Genomic DNA, 20,721 nt, shown 5'->3' with positions numbered 1-20,721 from the left:
TTGACATTTCTTGAATAACTAAAGCATCTGTGTAAGAATCTTTGTATGCTTACAAACAGTGGTGTGTCACAGTACCTAAAATCTGTAATGTTTTCAATGGCCCGATTGTGTCTTCTGTCTCCTGCTTTAGATCTATCCATACTAATGGAAACGTAACTGGAACTGACTCTGATGATAAAATCAAGGACCATCAAGCAAGATCATGCAGTAGGCAACTTTGCTTCCACATGAAGTTACCAACATTTAGAATTTCTACTTATTCTAAGGTATTTGAGACGCAATTTTACTTTAGTTTTGACTCCTTAGTAGTCATTTTGTAGTGTTGATTTATAGATAATAGGTTTGGTGAGTTTAAAAGTACTTAATATGTTAGAATGCTTAGCTCTTAGAGAAGAGTTCACTTCCCTCCTTTCCCACTATACTCCCAAAGAAACCAACTGAGAAGTGATCCAGATTTTTTTTTTTTTCAAAAGCCTACAGTACTCAGTATTCCCATGTGGTCTCACAACCAAGTACTAACCAGGCCTGACTGTGCTTAGCTTTTGAGATCAGATGTGTTCAGAGTGGTATGGCTGTAGACAAGATTTTAAAGGGATCTATTTATTAAAATTAGGAAAGCATATCAATTATAAGAAATACATTAAGTGTAGATTAAGTCTCAGTAACTATATTAGAGGAACTGGAATAAATAAATATCAATTTCATAATTATTTACATTATGACCCTGAGAGAAACAACTGAACGCAGCACTCTGAGTCCACCTGCATGATGTCAGAGACCTTATTGATCTTCCTTTAGATGGTTTGAAACCTTTCTCGCCTTTCTTCCTAAATTTATTGTTAGGGATTTTCTATTCACCAGTATGTGTCACTGTTACTCTCTATAAGCTGTCCCTGTAGGACCTTTGGGAGCTAATGAATTACTTGGGCCAGAAAACCAAGATATTTAATTAAAGAATCAGGTGACACTTCCAAAATATGGGGTGGATCCCCACTTGAAAGACCATGTAAGACAAATAAAACAAAAAGGAAATATAATGTCAACAGAAAGCAAAACCAAAAATAATTCTATGTTTTCACGTAAATTACAAATAGGTAGAGTGACTTAGGTGTTTATTTAAAAACAAAATGTTTTTTATTTTAACTATATTTTTCCAAATAGGCAGAAAGTATGGAAACTATTTTAGGGGACAGGTCAAAGTTTGTTGATTTCTCTGAATATGTTACAGAGTTTTGTGAATTAATATTTTGCTAGAATATAGAGAAGGTAAAACCTGAGAAAAATTTAAATATGTATCACTTACTGCTAGGATTCTTAACTTTGTTCTGTTCTAGAAGACGACTTTGTAAAGCATAAATTCCAAAATAATAAGAATTCATGATATTGGAAATCCTTAATGTCATGGGCTCCTTGGGATGTCATTTCACTGAGTTTTGCTCGGGCCCACTGGGCCCACTCAGCCTGGCAGGCTGTGTGCAGCTCACACTATTGGCCTGGATCCCATGCCTGCCAAGGGTGAGCAGAGCAGTGAGGGGTGTGTGAGCAAGTGAGTGTGGGGTCTGGCCACTTTGCACAGCCGGGCACACTGGCTGTGGTGGGGCAGGCAGCTCCAGGCACCAGCATGGGCACTGGCTCCCTGCCAGCTGTGTCTGGACCAGGTGTATCACAAGCAGCTTCCCTGGCTGGCACCAGGGAATGCAGTGGTCCCCGGAAGCTTGGAGATGCCAGGATCTGCAGAGCCCTAAAGAGTATGTCAAAGCCTTGGCTCGAGGAACTCCTAGGTCTGGGCTCTCTGAAGGGCTGCAGCTCTTCTGTCTTCTTGTCACCCTCAATGTGGCAAGCAAGGAGCGTATTTCAGTCCTGTTTGTGTTACAGCTCTTTCAACCCTGCTATTCAATGTGTCCCAACTTCTTGTCCCACACCCAGGAAGAATAAGGTACATGGATAAATGGAGGGTGAGCGAAGTGAACAGGAACTTTATTGAGCGATAGAACAGCTCAGAGGAGACTTGCAATGGATAGCTCCTTTCTGCAGCCAGGGTGTCCCAATGAGTGCTCAGCTTTCAGCAGAGAGAAGACCATGGAGTTGGAGTGGGTAGCACCTGGTCATCCCATCCTCTCCTCAACTTTCAGCAGAGAGGAGACCCTGGAGTGGGTGGCCCCTCTCTGCAGCTGGTCATCCTATCCTTTCCTCGAATTTGGCTGAATCCAGGGTTTTTATGGGCTTCAGAGGGGTTGAAGTACATGCCAATTGGTTCATGAGTGGTCCCAGAAAAAGCACCGTAAGTTTCCATTCCAGTCCACGGGACTGGCAGCCTGGCCCCCAGGCTTCAAGCATTCCCTGGTTTGAAGGTGAGGTTTTCAGGGACCTGCCCCTTTCTGCCCAGAAGCCTATCTGCCTCCTACCACTCTTCGTGGTGCCCAGGCTGTTCCTGCTTTGGAGCACCTGCAGACTAGCATCGAGCCTCTCCTTAGCCTCCCTCCCGTGCTCGTCAGCACCCACCCAGCTGGGTTGCAACAGTGCCTGGCCTTGGCCTCAACTTTGAGATTGAAGCAGGTACTGGGAGCAGGAAGAGGCCAGGCAGTGGGAGTAAGCACTTCTGAGCCTGCAAGGGCATGGGGGGCCTTCCTGGGTCCCCAAGAGTGCAGAGAAGTCTGGGTCCACAGTGGTGGCTGGGCAGTTGCAGCTGCACCCAGAAGGGCAGGCCTTCTGCCTGCTCCCAGCCCCTGCCGGCCTAGTGGAGCACACAGCCCTTCCTACACTTACCCCACTGCAGCCGCTCTAGATGGGCCGCTGCTGCCATCAGTAAGACTGCCTCAGCTACCAGAAATGGATTACCTCCTGGAAGGGGTTAGTGTAATTGAGCAATTTTTGCTAAAGAAAAATTATCTCAAATCAAGTAGCAGATGAAAAAGAGGTTACTTTGATGATAAGTTTTGAAATGTCCCTGGCAACGAGTAAATGTATTGTACTTTTCTTTGTTTGCTTGATGTCATTTGAACTCAAATAGTAATGATGATTAAATATATAGTTTGTCTTAGTACCAGAGCCATTTTACTTGTTTTTAGGTGTATCTTTTCTCCTTACTTTCACTTAGGAACATTAGCGGAATGCCCAAGCTTTGTAAAGAATGATTCTAGATATGGGGAAGAATATAAATCATTCTGTAACTTCGTTATAAATGAAATTGAAGATGTCTTTTATTCAGAATGCTTACTCTTGGGCTAGGAAGACTGGATACACCCATCTGAAACCATTTATGTGCAGTCATAGAATGCGCACATCAAGTCATAATCTAGAGTCCCTTTCTAAGTAATATACTTAAGTTCTATATTCAGACCTTAACAAAAGTAAAGATTAGGGAATAGGAAGTTTTCATCAATTGAGTTTGGTAATTGGTTGTGTGAAAGTGCCATATAGCCTAAATTAGGTTGCTTAAATTTTTAAATTAGGAATTTCTTCTTTATCAGTTTCTTTTTTTGAGACAGAGTCTCATTTTGTTGCCCAGGCTAGAGTGTGTGGTGGCATGATCGTGGCTTACTGCAACCTCCGCCTCCTGGGTTCAAGCAATTCTCCTCCTCCCCAGTAGCTGGGATTACAGGTGTGCGCAACCACACCTGGCTAATTTTTGTATTTTTAGTAGAGACGAGTTTCACCATATTGGCCAGGCTGGTCTTAAACTCCTGGCCTCAAGTGATCTGCCTGCCTCGGCCTCCCAAAGTGCTGGGATTACAGGCATGAGCCTCTGCACCTGGCCATTTATCAGTGTCTTATATCTCCTCACTGTTTTTCAGATGTTCACAGAGTGATAGCCCCTATTCATATTTTTCATTTTCCATTTTGAAAATGAAGTGAAAAATCTCACAAATTTGTGCTTGGAAGAGTATACATTTGAACTTCAGATTTAAAGAATATGGCATTTTGTTGTTTTGGGGCATAAGAGCAAAATCAATACGTGAGACGGTAAGTTAAGGCCCTAGAACATTTGCAAAGTTATATGTCCTGGATTACAGTTTACATTAAGTTAAAATGATACCTTTTTAAAATGTTTTGTCTGAACTCAGTACAACATTTGAAAGCAAATTTTGGCAAGTTATATTAAGGGAATGGATATTCCCTGCTATAGTTTTTTCTGTGCTATGATGGAAAGAGCAGAAGCTTTACTTTCATGCTACCTTGGGAGAACTGAATTAATATTTCTTAGTTTCCTTTTCTGTAAGAATTAATTTTTAGAGGTGATGAAGAATGAAATGTGTGTGAAATAATGAAAAATAATGCTTCTTAATGTGAAATTAATGAATGTTGTTGCTAAGACAGGGAGGTACACATTACTGTATCATTCAGAGGTATCCTTTTCACAGCAAAAAACAGGTCTACTCACTATTGAGAAGCTTGTAAAACCAGTTTCAAAGTTAATAGCAAGTATTATGCTTGCAGAGAAAGTAAAATGAGTTTTTGGCACAAATCCTTTATCAAAGACATACCATCTGGAAAAGCAATTACTGTCATGTGCACATGCCAGTATTTTGTTTTTCAGCTGGATGAAAGCACTGATGTACAGAGGATATACTAGTGCTTGATACAGGTGTGTTACTGTTTATCACTGAAGAATCACTATAGCAGAAGAGTTTTATGTTTTGTTTTTGGTCAGTTGTTTTTTTACGCCATTATAGCCTAGAAAAGCTGCATTGTGTCCTTCTGATCAAAGCACCAACAACTATAGCTGCAGGAAATGGTCTACTTGCCTTTTAAGTAAAAGAAGTTGCAGCAGGATATCAATTCATATCCCACTTTTTTCAGAGAGGAGAATTGGCATTTAGTAATGTGACTTTTTGTCATGATTTAGTGTTGAATAAAATAGTAAAACTTGTGAATGTAAGCAGTTTTGGCCACTAAAGCCACCTCTTTTCAGTTTTATGACAAAATAGCAGCAATAGTATTTTGCTTTTTCACAGTGGTATGCTAGCTATATAGGAGGAAAGGGCTTACATGTTTGTTAATTAGTTTTTTAGTAAAATGAGATAAATACTTGCTACTGATATTGTCATTTCTATGATTTCAAGGGACCTAACTTACCTAGTAGCTGTGATATTTCAAATAGTCTCAACTTACAACTTTATATTCGTGATATCATGAATTTCAGTGTTAAGGATGAAATATGAAGATTTTGTAAAAGTCTGAATTATGGTGCAAAATAATTCAATCTCTGAGAGTTTGACCGTATCCTCAAACTTGATGGTTTTACTAATTTATTATTTTTTTTAATGAATTTGAGCCAGGCATGGTGGCTCACGCCTGTAAACCCAGCATTTTGGGAGGCCTAGGCGGGTGGATCACAAGGTCAGGAGTTCAAGACCAGCCTGGCCAATATGGTGAAACCCCGTCTTTACTAAAAATACAAAAATTAACCGGGTGCAGTGGCAGGTGCCTGTAATCCCAGCTACTCAGGAGGCTGAGGCAGGAGAATCGCTTGAACCCGGCGGGTGGAGGTTGCAGTGAGCCAAGATTGTGCCACTGCACTCCAGCCTGGGCAACAGAGTGAGACTCTGTCTTAAAAAAAAAAAAAAAGAAAAAGAAAAAAGAAAATTTGTATTATACACGTCTAAAAACCACAACCAAATTTTGAAATAGAACATGAAGAAATACTTTCCAGAGTCAAAATGCAAGTAGAAAGTAGATTAGGAATCCTTTTTTCAATTTCTCAAGTTGAAGCACTTAATTTCCAGCTTTAAGTGGTATATACTTTTTTTTTTTTTTTTTTTTTTAGCATTCAAAGGAATGCTGAAATTAAAAATCAGTGAGAAATCTTGCTATGTAATTTCTGGGTCCATATTCAATCATAATATTCAGACTGTATAATGCCACTGATTTATGATTTATAATTAGAGATTTTTATTTAGTAAAAATAAAGAACAAGAAAGAAACCAGCTGAATATGAAAATTGGTTTATGGTTCAATCTGATTCCAGATGTGGGGTTTGAACATCTTGCAGTGAAGTTATCAAACACTAATAGGGTTGTGACAAGACAACTCAGGTGCTTAATTGAATGGGCTCTGGTTGATCAAAGAAGATGAGACAATCTGAGCATCAGTAAACATTAACTGCAATATAATGAACCATATCAAATATGTTTAAATCCATGAGTTCATAATGATACTTTAAAAACTCATTAGTTTTCTTCAGAGTATGCTAAGGAGCCAACTATACTTCAGAGCAACTAAATAGTTGCAGAGAGGAAGTTTCTTTTCTCAGATAGAATAAAACATCACCATTTTCTAATGAATTCCTGGACCTAAGCAAAGATCATGAATGGCTGCTAACAGCACAGGAAGAAACGGACATTAGTTTTCTCTTAATGAAAGTTCACAGGGCTGCCCATGAAGTGTTCTTGCCAAAAAAGTTGAACCTGAATCTGATCAAGTCTCTAGCTCTGCCAGTTTACCGGAAACACAGAAGACAGAGAAACACATTAAGTGACACCATGTGAATGCAGTTAGCAAAATATAGGTTATGGGGAACTCTTAGAGACATATGACTTGTTGTTTTTCAACAATCAAATTGTAGGGACAAAAAAGAGAAATGGAGGAGGAAACCGTAGATTAACAGCAATGCCTGGACTTTGAGTCTAGATTTTAATAAACATTTACGAAATAGGGAAATTTTAACATTGACAAGATATTTGATATTAAAGAATTATTGTTAATTTTTAGGTGAGATGATAGTATGTAGTTATGTATTTTTTAAAAGCCCTTACCTTTTAGCGACACACAATGAAATGTTGATGTAATGAAAGATATGCCTGGACTCCTGCTTCATTACTATCTGGAGTACAGGGGAGGTTGTGGGTGAGGATTAAGTAAGATTGGCCATTAATTGATCATGCAACTAGACACTTGTGATTTGGGGGACAGCGCGTGAGGGGGTGGGAGTAATTCTTGATAATATTCCGTAAACTTTTTTGAAAAACTCCATAGGAAAAAGGTCCAAAAATACAGTTGAATTATGTGTATTTAGCAACCTGCTGAATCATATTTCTAATAATTTCTTGAGTCTGTTGAGTGTACGATATAGAAAATCCCATTGCCTATAAGGGACAGTTTTACTGTATAGTGCTTACTATTTACCAGGCTCTATTCTCAGCAGTTTATACATATTTACTCTTTAGATCCTCACAAGAATTCTTATGAAGTAGATATTAACTTGCAAAGGTTACCCAGGTGCTATGTTTTAGAGCTGGGATTTGTATCCAGACTTTCTAGCCCTAGAGTCTATGCCTCTCTAGTTTTTGTATCACTCTTTTATAACTTTTTATTTTTAATCCCTCTACTCCAGTCCTTACACCTTTTATTTCTTTTGTTTCTCTTAGTGCACTGGCCAAGGAGTTCAGCTTTTAAAGACCAGTTTTTGTTTATAATTTTGATTTTGGAAGTTGTCTTAATACTTAGGGAATCCAGAGTCCAGCTGACTTTGCTCCTTTACAAATACAAGGTACTTACTAAGAGGCTAGAATTAGCTTACTGTGTATCCAGAAACCAAAGGATCAAGTGTATTAGAACAGTGTTTAGTATTTTTTATTTTATTTCTCTTCTAATCTGTAAGCAGCTCATTCATGGCTCATTTTACTTTTAATTACTTGATTTTATTGGTATTACTTGCTGAATTTCTTTCTGATACTTAGATAAACTTACTCCTTCCTCCCCTTAACTCCTACACGTGTTATGTAGTTACCTCCTGCTTGACTTTACGTGGATTACATGAGATAATCTTAAAGCACTTAGTACACAGTTTTGCACATAATAAGTATCTAGTAAATATGCTTTTTGGTTTAAGAGACAGTCACTTCATACTTTTGATCAAAAATTGTTCTTTATTCTTTAGGTAACTTTTGAAATGGGGTGGGAAGAATATGGCTTAGTCACTTTAAGAAGTCCTAGGCCTGGGACAGGTGGGTAAAACTCGATAATGTGTTAGGGTGGTTTAATGAGTAATCTCTGTGTTCTCTGCAAGGAACTTTTTAATGATAGGCTCTGAGTTCAAGAAAGATTACTCACTTGAGTTGGTTTCCAAAAGAATACTTGTCTATTGGGGATGAAGTGGGAACAATTTAGGGAAAACGTGGCCTGTCCCAACTTCTTGAGTTTTTTGGTTCCTCTTGAGCCAACTGCAAAGGACATTATGACATAGTAAGATACTACAATTCATGAAAGGAGGCACATAGGCACTAGTAAGAAAGAAAACTTTTGATTTCATTCGTATGAGAGAAGGATCACAATTACAGGTAACTTTTTCTTGAAGATTATGGAAGGTGACTATCTGAAGACCTGGGATAGCTAGTTAAAAGTTGTTTGGCTCATGCCTGTAATCCCAGCACTTTGGGAGGCTGAGGCGGGCGGATCACGAGGTCAGGAGATCGAGACCATCCTGGCTAATACGGTGAAACCCCGTCTCTACTAAAAATACAAAAAATTAGCGGGGCGTGGTGGTGCGTGTCTGTAGTCCCAGTTACTCGGAGGCTGAGGCAGGAGAATAGTGTGAACCCGGGAGGTGGAGCTTGCAGTGAGCCGAGATGGGCAACTGCGCTCCAGCCTGGGTGACAAAGCCAGACTCTGTCTCCAAAAAAAAAAAAAAGGTTGTGGTATTTTTCTTTGCTCCATCACCTCCCTCTCTCCACCTGAGCTGCACCTGTTATTTTATATAGGAGTATACTGAAGCAACCTTTTAACATATCTTTAATTGTATTTTTGAAAGTGATGTTAAAGTATTTAGAAACTAAAGACTGTGGCCACACAAAGTATCTTTTATTTTCCAAAGGCCAGTTATTATTATTGAGTGGCATTGCTATTGAAATTGCATTACCAATTACTTGACTGTGTTAAAGAAGGGGATTTGCTTTTGGGGGCCCATAGGTTATTGATAATATTTTTTTGAATAATAAATGTGTATGACAGAAACCCACTCTCAGATCTAATCATGAAATGAAATGCTTTCCAATGAAATCTGGAGGTTCTGGAAGCCAAAAGGTGATATATAAGAGGAAGCATAGTTGAGAGGTGCTGAATTTAACTTTTGTTATCAGTTACTTGGTGAAGGCATTGAAATGTTTATTGCTTTGAAGATTATCTTAAATGAGGAGGCATAGTTAATGTGGTCTATACAGAATGTGAGATGAAGTGAATTTAAGGGAAAAGAAAGCGGATACGAGAAAAACAAAAATATAAGAAAATAGCTAATATTTAGTGATTGCTGTGTATCAAGCACTATGATAGATATTTTGTACATATTTTCAGATACTGTCCCAATAACCATTTAGGTGTAAGTTACTAAACATCTATTAAAGTTTTTGAGAATTTTTGACATTTCTTGAAATTAGAAATTCTTTACATTATTAAGAAACACTCTTTGGTTGACCTTTGCCAGCCCAGCAAACCCAGAGTTAGATTAGGTGCAAAATTGAGAATCCCTGTCCTTACTCTTCATATCGTATGGATGCATTTAATGCTAGTAAAAATTGTAAGCCTGAATAAATGTAGTGTAAAACCTGCATTGATGATTTGGGGTTTATTTAGTTACTTATGAAGCTTTTATCTAAATTTGGGATTAAGTTGATTTTTCCAGTTTTCCAGTTAATGCAACATTTAAAAAAAGTTTTAGATTAAACCACAAAGGAAAACCTCAGTAAATTCCAGAAAAGCTGAAACTACGTATGTCCATTCTCTGACTACAACGGAAGTTTAAAGTGTACAACTTTAACCATTTGGACAAATCAAACAGAAAAATTGCTTAAATAAATGTAGGGTCAAACAGAAGATCAAATATACAATAACTGGTCATTTAGCACCTGAAATGAGATTCAGGCCAAGACTCATACTGTGCTTAGAAGTAGATTAATAGTCTTTGTTAACTTCACTGTTAATGAATGAAATAAATGTACTAAGTACTAAACCTTAGAATTTAGTAAAACAAACAACAAAATAAATGCCTAGTTTCTGAGAAAGGGAAGATACTAATAAGATAAAAGCAGAAATAGGTGACTTAAACAGAAACCACAGAAATGAAAAATCTAAAAGCTGTTTCTTAGGGTTGAAAAACAAAATGGAAAAATATCTGACAAATCTTACTAAGGAAAAGATGGAAAACCAAAATTAAGTTTATAAAGCAGATATAAGAATAGAACAGATATTTTAAAAATAGTGAGTACTATTTATTAACTCTAAGCTGATTTATTTGAAATGAATCACGAAACACCCAAGCTGATTTAAGAAAAGTTGGTCTGGGGCTACATCCAGCTAGCTCCAGAACCAATTTTTGCCGGTTAATTCTTTTTAGTTTTCAAGGAACATATAATTCCTATGGTGAGAACTATTTTAGAGATTATAAAAAAGATGGAAATATGCCCAATTAATATTATAAAATCAGTATAACTCTCTTAATGGTTCAGCTGAGAAGAACTCTTTTGGGGGAGTTTACTGCTTTTTTTTAGTTTCTATTGTAAGAACAGATTTTTCTTGAAATTAAAACAATTGAGAAAAGAAAAAAACCAGAAGCTCAAAACTTAAAGATATCGTTTATATTTATTAACGTATTTACCATTGCTGGCACTCTCCTTTGTATAGATCAAAATTTGAATCTGATATTCTTTTTCTTCTGCCTAAAAATCATTTCTCTGAGTGCATAATCTGCTGGTAATGGATTTGTCTCAGCCTTTGTCTAAAAACATTTCCACCTTCATTTGAAATATATTTTAACAGGGTACAGAATTTGAGGTTGACAAGTTTTCCCCCCCTTCCAATCTTGCTCCATTGTTTTCTTATTTGTATAATTTCTGATGAGAAGTTTGCTGCCATCCATACCTTTCTTTTTCTGTACACAATCTTTTTTCCTCTTCTGGCAGTCTTTAACATTTCTTTCCTCCCAGTCACTGGTTTTCAACAATTTGATTATGATAATTGTTGGTATGGTTTTCTTTGTTTATCCTGCTTGGATTTTGTTGAGCCTCTTATGAATCTGTAAGTTTCTGGTTTTGATAGCATTTGAAAAAATTATGCTCATTATTTCTTCAAATAAGTTTTTTTAAATCTTTTTTTCCCTCTCTTTTTTGGACCTCAGTTACATTGATCTTAGCTTGTTTGTATGTTGCTGCAAATCAGTCGTATTCACTTCCATTATTTTTGTATTTTTCTCCTTTGTGCTTCATTTTGGTTATCTTCTATTGCTATATCTTCAAGTTAGCTAACCATTAAATCTGCTGTCGATCCTATGCAGTGTATTTTTCATTTCAGATTTTGTATTTTTAATTTCTGGAAGCTCCAATTGGGCCTAAAAAAAATCTTGCACTTCTGTGTTCAACACTTCCATGTCTTTCTCTGCTTTTTTGAGTGTATTAAAAATATGTATAACTATTTTGGCATCTCTGTTTGCTATGCTCTCTGTCAGTTCTGGGTCTATTTTTATTGATTTGTTATTCTCCTGGTTATAGGTCATATTTATATGTCTGGTAAATTTTGATTGTCAGACATTGTGAATTTCATGTTACTGGATGTTAGGTTTTGTGATAAAGAGGCTTTTTTTTTTTTTTTTTTTGAGACGGAGTCTCGTTCTGTCACCCAGGCTGGAGTGCAGTGGCGCAGTCTCGGCTCACTGCAACCTCCGCCTCCTGGATTCACGCCATTCTCTTGCCTCAGCCTCCTGAGTAGCTGGGACTACAGGTGCCCGCCACCACGCCTGACTAATTTTTTGTATTTTTAGTAGAGACGGGGTTTCACCGTGTTAGCCAGGATGGACTTGATCTCCTGACCTTGTGATCCACCAAAGTGCTGGGATTACAGGTGTGAGCCATCACGCCCGGCCAAAGAGGCCATTCTTTTAAGTAATGTTAGTCTACGTTTTGGCATGCAGTTAAATTTTTTTTTATGCCGTTTAAGACTTGTTTTGTTTTAAGGAAGCTTTGTTAGGGTGAGTCTGGAGCAGTGAGTAGACTTTTCTCCTAGAGCTAATTTAGAAGTTGATTTCCTTCTGAGGACTTTACATGATATTTCATGGATTAGGAGGTCTTTTCACTCTACCCTGTTGGAATACAAACTATTCATAGCCTTGTTTGAGAGTTTCAGAAATTCTTTGGCCTTTTTTTTTTTTGGTTTGCTAGTCCTTTCTCCAACCTCAGGTGGTTTCCTTCCACACAGGACATATCAGCACTCTCCCAACAGCTTGTGGGAACTCCTTTGCATGTCTCCAAGGCACTGTCTCTGTATGTAGTTTCTTTCTCTCTGTTAGGCTAGTCCACAAATTCTGGCTGCCTTGGCCCTACTGTCAATCTTAGTGACCTCAACTCTTTGAGACTGTGAGGTTCTGTTTAAGCCCCATCTCCCCTCTGTACACTACATCCTGTAAACTGTTTCAAGGGTGTGAGGTCAGGCAAATGTAGGACTCACATCATTTTTTCATCTTTTCTCAGGGATCTCACTCTTGCTCTGACTGTTATCTAATATCTGAAAGCCATTGTTTCATCTGTTTTATCCAGTTTTCTGGTAGTATAAGCTGAGAGAGCAAATCTAATCTCTGTTCCTCCATCATGGCTATTTGTGGAAATTCTTGATTAACTTCTTCTCCTCCTTTTTCTGTGGATTAAGATGTGGGTCTAAGTTAAAGAAGTTAAGAAACAAGTTGGTTTGATCTCAGTGTTTCAGGTATTTGGCTTACCAGTAACTGAGGCAGAAGAGTCTCCAAACTCTTTGATGACGATAAACAAATGATTTCACCTCATGCATTCCCCTCTCACTTTCACTGTCTGGAACCTACTGCAGTAGTAGGGTGGTTGATCAAGAATTATGGTATTCTGAGTTTTGGTCAATTGCCACATAGTTTAAATAAGTTCTTAGTACTTTTAACTGAATTAAGACCCATACTTATTTGCTTTTTCTCAGCTATTTCTGTTTGCTGATATTTACTTTTAATTTTATCAGATTTTTTTGTTTGTTTCTGTTAGTTGCTAGTTTATCTAACTGGTTGTCATTTTTCAGCTGGATTATATTTTCTTTATATATTTTGTATTTTTCTGCATCACGGTAATGTTTAGGCTCTTGAAAGTGTTTGATCTTCATGCATTATATCTTTAGTTTTGTTATGTGTTTTTCTAATCTTGCTTGTCTCTACTCAAATGAATGAGTGAATAAATTAGTAACCGAATAAATGTAGACACATATACTCACACAAAAAGTGCTTTTTCTCAATTCAAACACTATTAATTGTGACATATACCACAGATTTAATATATTTTCATGAAAAAAGAAACATTTAGTTTATTTTTTAAATCCTTAAAGGTTTACTGACAGAAGTATCCATTTATCCATTTATCCATATGACTTCTACCTCATCTTTTTGGGAATCATAAGATTGAGTCTGATTGTCTTCCAAATTCTGACATGCTGCTTTTCCTTACCTGTGCTTGCTTTCTTGGTCTCTTTACACATTATAATTGCCAGTATAATTTTGAGTCATATGAGAAATGTGTAGAATTTAACTGCTTTTCTTTCTGGTTGAACTCATGGTTTCAGTTTTTTTATAGATAAGCCGTGAATTAAATAACTTCCTTTTTGAGTCAGCTGGAAACTTTTGACAGATTGATATCCAGTACTTGGGTGATAGTACTTTGTAAAATGCAAATTAGTCCCACCAGTGTCTTCCAGCTCTGATTATTCTATGATCTGTTTTGAGAGATTGTGCAATTTTTACTGCTTTTAATTGCCCTTGCTTGGCTTGCAACAGACAACTTTTGCATCACAATAGCTTTTTATTTCAGTGCCTTGTCACGGTTCAGTCTTTCTGAAAACATTTTCGAGCAAGTTATGCTTTCAGATTTAAGTTAAAATTCAACTACATCTGAGTTTACCTATGCAGCTAACTCAGCTGTGGTCATAGTTGGATTGACAGATACCTTCCTTGGGAATGTATTTTCTATAGGTTTATACATGGGTGGGCAGTGACGTACCTCACAACTTACTCTTTTGCTTGGCTACTGGCAAATTTTTTTGGATTTTGATTCTGATACTTCTAGTTTCAGAAACCTGAAAATAATTATTTTAAGAAAAGCAAGTATCTTTAGTATTGAGAAAATCTAGTTTAGTAATTTAGTATACAATGAGCAAGCATAAAATCTGTCAGTGGTAGAATTGTTTAATAAGTTTTGGGATGATCAGATAGCAGTTAGGAAAGTTCGTGTAGAGCCTTTTCATATGCAAATGTTATGGTTGACCTTTTTAAAATGGAAAAACTAGTGAAACTGCAAAGAATAGTAATCTTCTAAAGTAAGAAGACTGTAAAGAAGTGATTATAAAAAGTTAAGCACATCTGTATGAAGAAAACCAACACAATTAAAACTAAAAAGAAAAATAACAAAGTGGAAAACACAGATATGACCTTACATGATTATTGTATTATGAAAATATTTACGACACTAAGATTCCAGCAACTACATTAATAAAGGACATGCCCATTAGCTCATAAGGAAAAGAGTTCAACCTCATTGGTAATTAAAAACAATAGTGAATAACTTTTTTTATGCTTATTGAGTAACCATAATAAAGAAGTCCATAGGGAATCAAATACTCATGCATTGCTTTTGGAATTGGAACAACTCATTTGAGAGGTAGTATGGTAGTGTATATCTTAAAAGCCATAAACATATCTAAGGGCATGGATTAATGATCTTGCTCTTGGGAATTGACCCTAAGTAAATAAAACAAAGAATAAAAAAAAACTATTTTAGAGCTGCATTCACAATACGATTACTTGTCATAGTAAAAGCTGAAGACAACCTACTTGGTCAACAGGGAAAATTTTGATATGTTATGCTAAATTAATACCTGAATAGTTCATATTCATTTCATCTAAGTGTAAGCACTGTGACAACAGGGACTGTATCTTTTCTTTTGTTCTCTGCTGTAAAACCAGTGCTTAGAAAAGCTTGGCGTGTGGTGGGTACTGAAAAATTATTATTAGTTTTTTTTTTTTAAATGAGCAACAGAATAATATTGAGTTAAAAAAGAATTTAAACATACACATACAGAACCTGTTCTCACATACCTTAATGAGTAAGGGAGAGGGGAAACAAGTTGCTTGATGGAGTTTTTAGAGGAATTTGAACTGGGGTTTGCAAGTTTAGTAGGATATGGATTCTCTTGGGAGCCAGGAGGTGGGAGTGCTACTCCAGGAAGAGGGATTTATCTGAGGAAAGACCTGACAGTGGGAATTGACTGGAGAATAAGGCAGGAAGTTAGGCATTTATAAGGACAGAATTCTGAGTGGACTTGTAGAGTTAGCTAATGAGGTGGGACTTTATTCTTCTGTATGAGAAATCATTGATGCTTTTTCAACAGAGTTTGATATTGAAAGAGCTATATAATTCAAGGAGTTAATCCACCTTTGCCATATAAGACAGGTTCACTCAGGGAGGTCAGTTAGACCAGGGGTCCCAAACCCTGGTGAGAGACTGTTGGAGTTCATGGTTACCAAGGTAGCTAGAGCTTGAGTGGCTAAGACAGTCACAGAGAAGTGAGCTTAGAAGTCTGAACCTTGTTTCCCTTAAGAGTTGTCACAGTTTAGTAAGCAACACAAACCAATAAGCAGGAAAGTTGAGCAGAAAGTGGCTGCTAACAAACTAAGAAGCTCAGCAGAGTTTTCGGCAGTTTCGTGGTGCTAGAGATAGCGGCGTCCTGGTAAACACCCTAGGTTGAACAACTGCATCCTAGAGGTAAGAGTGAACCAGAAGTATACCAGGTCTTAATAAGATTGAAAACAAGCTTCAAGTTAGCTTGATCTCTGATTTGATTAGCTCCCACTGCCAACCAGAAAGTAAAGAAACTCTTCAATTGAAGATAAATTTCACATCCTTTATAGTTTTTAATGATACGGTGTTTGACATTGAGTCCCCAGATTCCAGACATGCCAAGAGCCAGGAACAAGAGAAAAAACAGATGCAAAAATAGACACAGATGATCAGGTGTGGACGTCAGTAAAAAAATATTGTGCCATTTCTTTCATTTCTCCTTTGTTTCTGATGAGATGTCTGCTGTCATTTGAATTATTTTCTCTTATAGGTAAATTATCATTTCTCTCTTACTGTTTTTATTACATTTTCTATGTCTTTAGCTTTCAGAAGTTTAACTGTGATATGCCTCGATGTGGATTGCTTTGGGTTTATCCTGTTTGTGGTTCACTCAACTTCCTGAATCTGTAAATTTATGTTTTGCCAAACATGGAAAGTTATCTGGTTTTATTTCTAAGAGCACTTTTTTAGCCCTGCCCACTTTCTTCTTTCCTTGTTTGACTCCATGGCAGAAGATAGATCTTTTGTTATAGTCACATAGGTCTTGAGGCTCTAATTATTTGTTTTCAGGCTATTTTCTCTCTGTTGTTTAGACTGGATAATATCTATTGTTCTATATTCTGGTTCAGTGATTCTTTTCTCTGTCCCTTCCATTCTATTGTTGCATCCATCCACTACATCTTTTGTTTCACCTATTACATTTTTCAGTTCTGAAATTTCCATTTGGTTCTTTATATCTTTTCTTTCTTTGGGGTATGTTCTTTATATCTTGCTTGGTTTTTGAGACTCAACTATTTTGTTGTTTCAAGTATGTCTGTAATGGCTCCTTGAGTCATTTTTATGACAGCTGCTAAAAAATGTTTTTCAGATAATTTTAATACCTCCATCATCTTGGTATTGGCATCTGTGGATTGTCTTTTTTTCATTCTGTTTGAGATATTCCTGGATCTTGGTATGATGAGTGATTTTTATTTGATACCTGGACATTTTTGGTATTACGTGCTGATGCTCTGGGTCTTATTTAAATATTCTGATTTAGTTGGCGTCCTCTGGCCCTGCCCCTACATGAGAAGGAGGGAAGCCTCATTACTATCCTGTCGGGATACAAGTCCAGGTTCTCTACTTTGCCTCTCTTGACACTCAATTTAGGGAGAGATTCTTTGTTACTGCTGGTCATGGGTGGGAGTTCTGGCCCCCGTTGATTTCTTCCTGGCTGTCAGGGGCAGGAATATGTCATTATGGTTCCCCACATATCCTCCACCAGGGGATAGTCTCTTTACGGTGTGATGGTGAAAGGCCTGACTCTCTAATAGGCTTCTCCAAAAACAGCCTATGGCAGAAAGAGAGAAGGGTACCTTGTTACTACTAGGTGAAGGTCCAAGCTTTCCATGTGGTCTTCACTGACCTTGTGGAAAAGGAGGTCTCATTATCACATGGCAGGGACTGGCTCCCTACTGGCCTTCTCTGACATCACCATTGTCGGGAGAATTGAATGCCTTATTACAGCTAGAGGAGAACAGACATCTAGGCTCCCTACCTCACCTTTGCTGGTGTGGGTGGGAGCTACAGACACAGAGTTGTTTTTTACTTTTGTTTTTGTGGTTTTGGTGATGTTTGGCTAGGTATAATGGCCTCTGTCTGGATTGTCTCTTTCCTTATTTTTTGCCTAGAGAGAACAGGATTTTGTTTTGTTTGGCTGGTTGGTTTTGTAGGGGAGTCTGGGCCTATGGGTTTTTTCGGGCTGCCAGCTTCTTCAGCTCCAAGGTCATGATATATAACAAAAACAGAAAACTACAGGCCAATATTCCTGATAAACACAGATGCAAAAATCCTCAACGAAATACTAGCAAACTGAATCCAATAGCACATCAAAAAGATTATACACCATGCCTAAGTGGGATTTTTCCTAGGAATGATTCAACATATGCAAATCAATAAAAGTGATTAATCACATCAACAGAATGAAGTACAAAACAGTATGATCACCCAATAGATGCAGAAAAAAATCATTTGATAAAATTTAACATCCCTTCATGCTAAATCTCTCAACAAATTAGACATAGAAGGAATATATCTCAATACAGTTAAAGGCCATATATGACAAACCCACAGCTAACATTATACTGAATGGGGAAAAGTTGAAAGTTTTTCCTTTAAGAAAACGAGTAAGACAAGGATGCCCATTTTAATCAGTCTTACTCAACATAGTACTGGAAGCCTTAGCCAGAGCAAATAGGCAAGAGAAAGAAATAGAGGGCATCTATATTGGAAAAGAGGAAGTCAGATGGTCTCTGTTTGCAGATAACATGATCTTATATATAGAAAAATCTAGAAACTCTACTTTTTTAAAATCAGTTTTAAAATTGATAAACAAATTCAGTAAAGTTGTAGGATACAAAATCAACATAACAAAAATCAGTAGCATTTCTATACATCAGTAATGAACTAGCCTGGAAAAGAAAGCAATTCTATTTACAATAACTACGAAAAAACCCCACCTAGGAATAAATTTAACCAAGGAGGTGAAAGATCTCTACAATAAAAACTACAAAACACTGATGAAATAAATTGAAGAGGACATACAAAAAATGGAAACATACTTCATGTTCATGGATTAACAGAGTTGATATTGTCAAAATGACCATACTACCCAAAGCAATGTGCAGATTCAACACAAGCCCTATCAAAATACCAATGACATTCTTCACCAAAATATAAAAAAAATCCTAAAATTTGTTTGAAACCACAAACGACCCCAAATAGGCAAAGAATTCCTGAGGTGTGGGAGAGGACTTTGGAGGCATCACATTATCTGACTTCAAAATATACTGCAAAGCAGTTGAAACCCAAACAGCATGCACTGGCATAAAAACAGGCACATAGACCAATGGAGCAGAAGAGAACCCAGAAATAAATCTACATATTTATAGCCAACTGATTTTTAACAAAGGCACCGAGAACATACATTCAGGAAAAGACAAGCCTCTTCAATAAATGGCGCTGGGAAAACTGGATATCCATATGCAGGAGAATGAAACTAGACCCTCATCTCTCGTTGTATACAAAAATCAACTCCAAATGGTTTAAGACTTAAATGTAAAATCTGAAACACTTCAGGACATTTATATGGGTAAAGATTTTATGGCTAAGACTTCAAATGCACAGGTGCAACAAAAGCAACAATAGACAAATGGTATTACGTCAAGCTAAAACACCTCACAGCAGAGAAAACAATCAACAGAGTGAAGAGACAACCTGAAGAATGGGAGAAAATGTTTGTAAACGATTCTTCTGATTAGAGATTAATATCCAAAATAAGTAAGAAACTCAACAGCAAAAAGCCAATAATTCAATTAAGAAATAGGCTAATGATCTGACTAGACATTTCTCAAAAGGAATATGCAAAAGGCCAACATGAAAAAATGTTGAACATCAGTAATCATCAGGGAAATGAAAATCAAAACCATAATGAGGATTATTTCACCTCAGAATGACTGTTATCAAAAAGACAAAAAATAAATGCTGGCAAGGATGTGGAGAAAAGGGCACTCATACACTATTTGTGGGAATGTAAATTAGGACCACCATTATGCAAAACAGCGTGGATACTCCTCAAAACTGAAAACAGAACTGCCGTGTGTTTCAGCAATCCCACTACTAGGTATTTATCCAAAGTAAAGGATAACAGTATGTTGACGAGATATGTATATTCCCATGTTTATTGCGGCATATCACAGTAACCAAGATATGGAATCAACCTAAATGTCTATCAACAGATGAATGGATAAAGAAAATACGGTATATATACAAAATGGAATACTATTCAGCCATAAAAAAGAATGAAATTCGGTCATTTGGAGCAACGCGGATGAGCCTGGAGGACAGTGTATTAAGTTAAATATTTAAGTCAGATACAGAAAGACAAATATAGCACATTTTCACTCATATTGTGGGAGCTAAAACTAAGTTGAGCACATAGAAGTAGAGAGTATAATTGTGGTTACTAAAGGCAGGAAGGGTAATTGGGAGGCAGGTATTGGGAGAGGTTGGATAACAGTTACAAAATTATAGGTTAGATAGGAGGAATAAGTTTTGGTGTTCTGTAGCAATGTAGGGTGACTATCATTAACAAGAATTTAGTGTGTATTTTTAAATAGCTAGAAGAGAGGATTTTGAATGTTCCTAACACAAAGAAATGATGAATGTTTGAGGTGATTGATATGCCATTACCCTGATTTGATTATTACTCATTCTATATATGTATTGAAATATCACTGTACCCCATAAATATAGTTACTAAATGTCAGTTTTTTAAAAAACTATTTTTCAAATGATAAAAAAATTGTTTTGTAGAATGTTAATTTTCTGTATTCCATTTTATTAAAATATTTGCAATTTTATTTTTGTTTGCTTCAAGAGAAATGTCCCAGTGTAGTTTATATATTAATTATGCATATCTTAATGAATTCAGAATAGTACTTTAAATATATTAAGTTTACTTACTGCTCCCCCACCCATTTTCCAAAGTAGACTGCATTAATTTCATGTGATTGATCCAAGTAGATCCAATTGATTGACTTACTGTTTTCCTAATTTCAGATTCCAATTACAGCTACATCAGAGAATGAGTTAATCTCCTCAGAAATCACTAAATACTACTCTGAGGGGCTTAGAAATTAACAGGGTAAGTTGAATATCATCTTAAATACTATCTGAATTTTTACAGTGAATTCCTAATTTGGGCCTATAGTGTGTCAGGAAACAAGCTGGACACTGGGAAGAAGATTCTTACTTTTATTTTCCATGCCTGTAGTGGTTTTCAGCTTTCTTTTGAATCAGGGCCCCTTTGAGAGTCTACTTAAATCTGTGTAGATCTTTTCACAAACATTCACACATGTTC

At 36.8% G+C, this 20,721-nt stretch overlaps 2 protein-coding genes across 7 annotated transcripts in view; both read left to right on the top strand.

The window, feature by feature from the left end:
• The window catches only part of LOC114671808 (uncharacterized), a 79,465-nt gene extending 65,072 nt beyond the window's left edge, over positions 1 to 14,393 (top strand). The window contains exons 4-6 of the mRNA XM_077958772.1: positions 131 to 266; positions 7,880 to 8,306; positions 11,776 to 14,393. Coding sequence (XP_077814898.1) covers positions 131 to 266; positions 7,880 to 7,954 — 211 coding nt within the window. The 3' untranslated portion in view covers positions 7,955 to 8,306; positions 11,776 to 14,393. The remainder of the gene's footprint in view (positions 1 to 130; positions 267 to 7,879; positions 8,307 to 11,775) is intronic.
• The window catches only part of NCOA1 (nuclear receptor coactivator 1), a 278,197-nt gene that overhangs the window by 64,825 nt on the left and 192,651 nt on the right, over positions 1 to 20,721 (top strand). For 4 of the 6 annotated variants that reach the window (XM_028831929.2, XM_028831928.2, XM_028831931.2 and 1 more), the window contains exon 1: positions 20,421 to 20,505. The exons of 1 other annotated variant lie outside the window; for it this stretch is intronic. The gene's annotated coding sequence lies outside the window, so the exon portion shown is untranslated. Of the gene's footprint in view, positions 1 to 20,420; positions 20,506 to 20,721 lie in introns of those variants that run through there. One more of the 6 variants, XM_077960058.1, reaches the window with a different exon arrangement.

The sequence above is a fragment of the Macaca mulatta genome, chromosome 13 (genome assembly GCF_049350105.2).
Source record: "Macaca mulatta isolate MMU2019108-1 chromosome 13, T2T-MMU8v2.0, whole genome shotgun sequence".
Taxonomy (NCBI): domain Eukaryota; kingdom Metazoa; phylum Chordata; class Mammalia; order Primates; family Cercopithecidae; genus Macaca; species Macaca mulatta.
The sequence above is the reverse complement of the archived record's forward strand: the minus strand, read 5'-3'. Positions and strand labels throughout refer to the sequence as shown.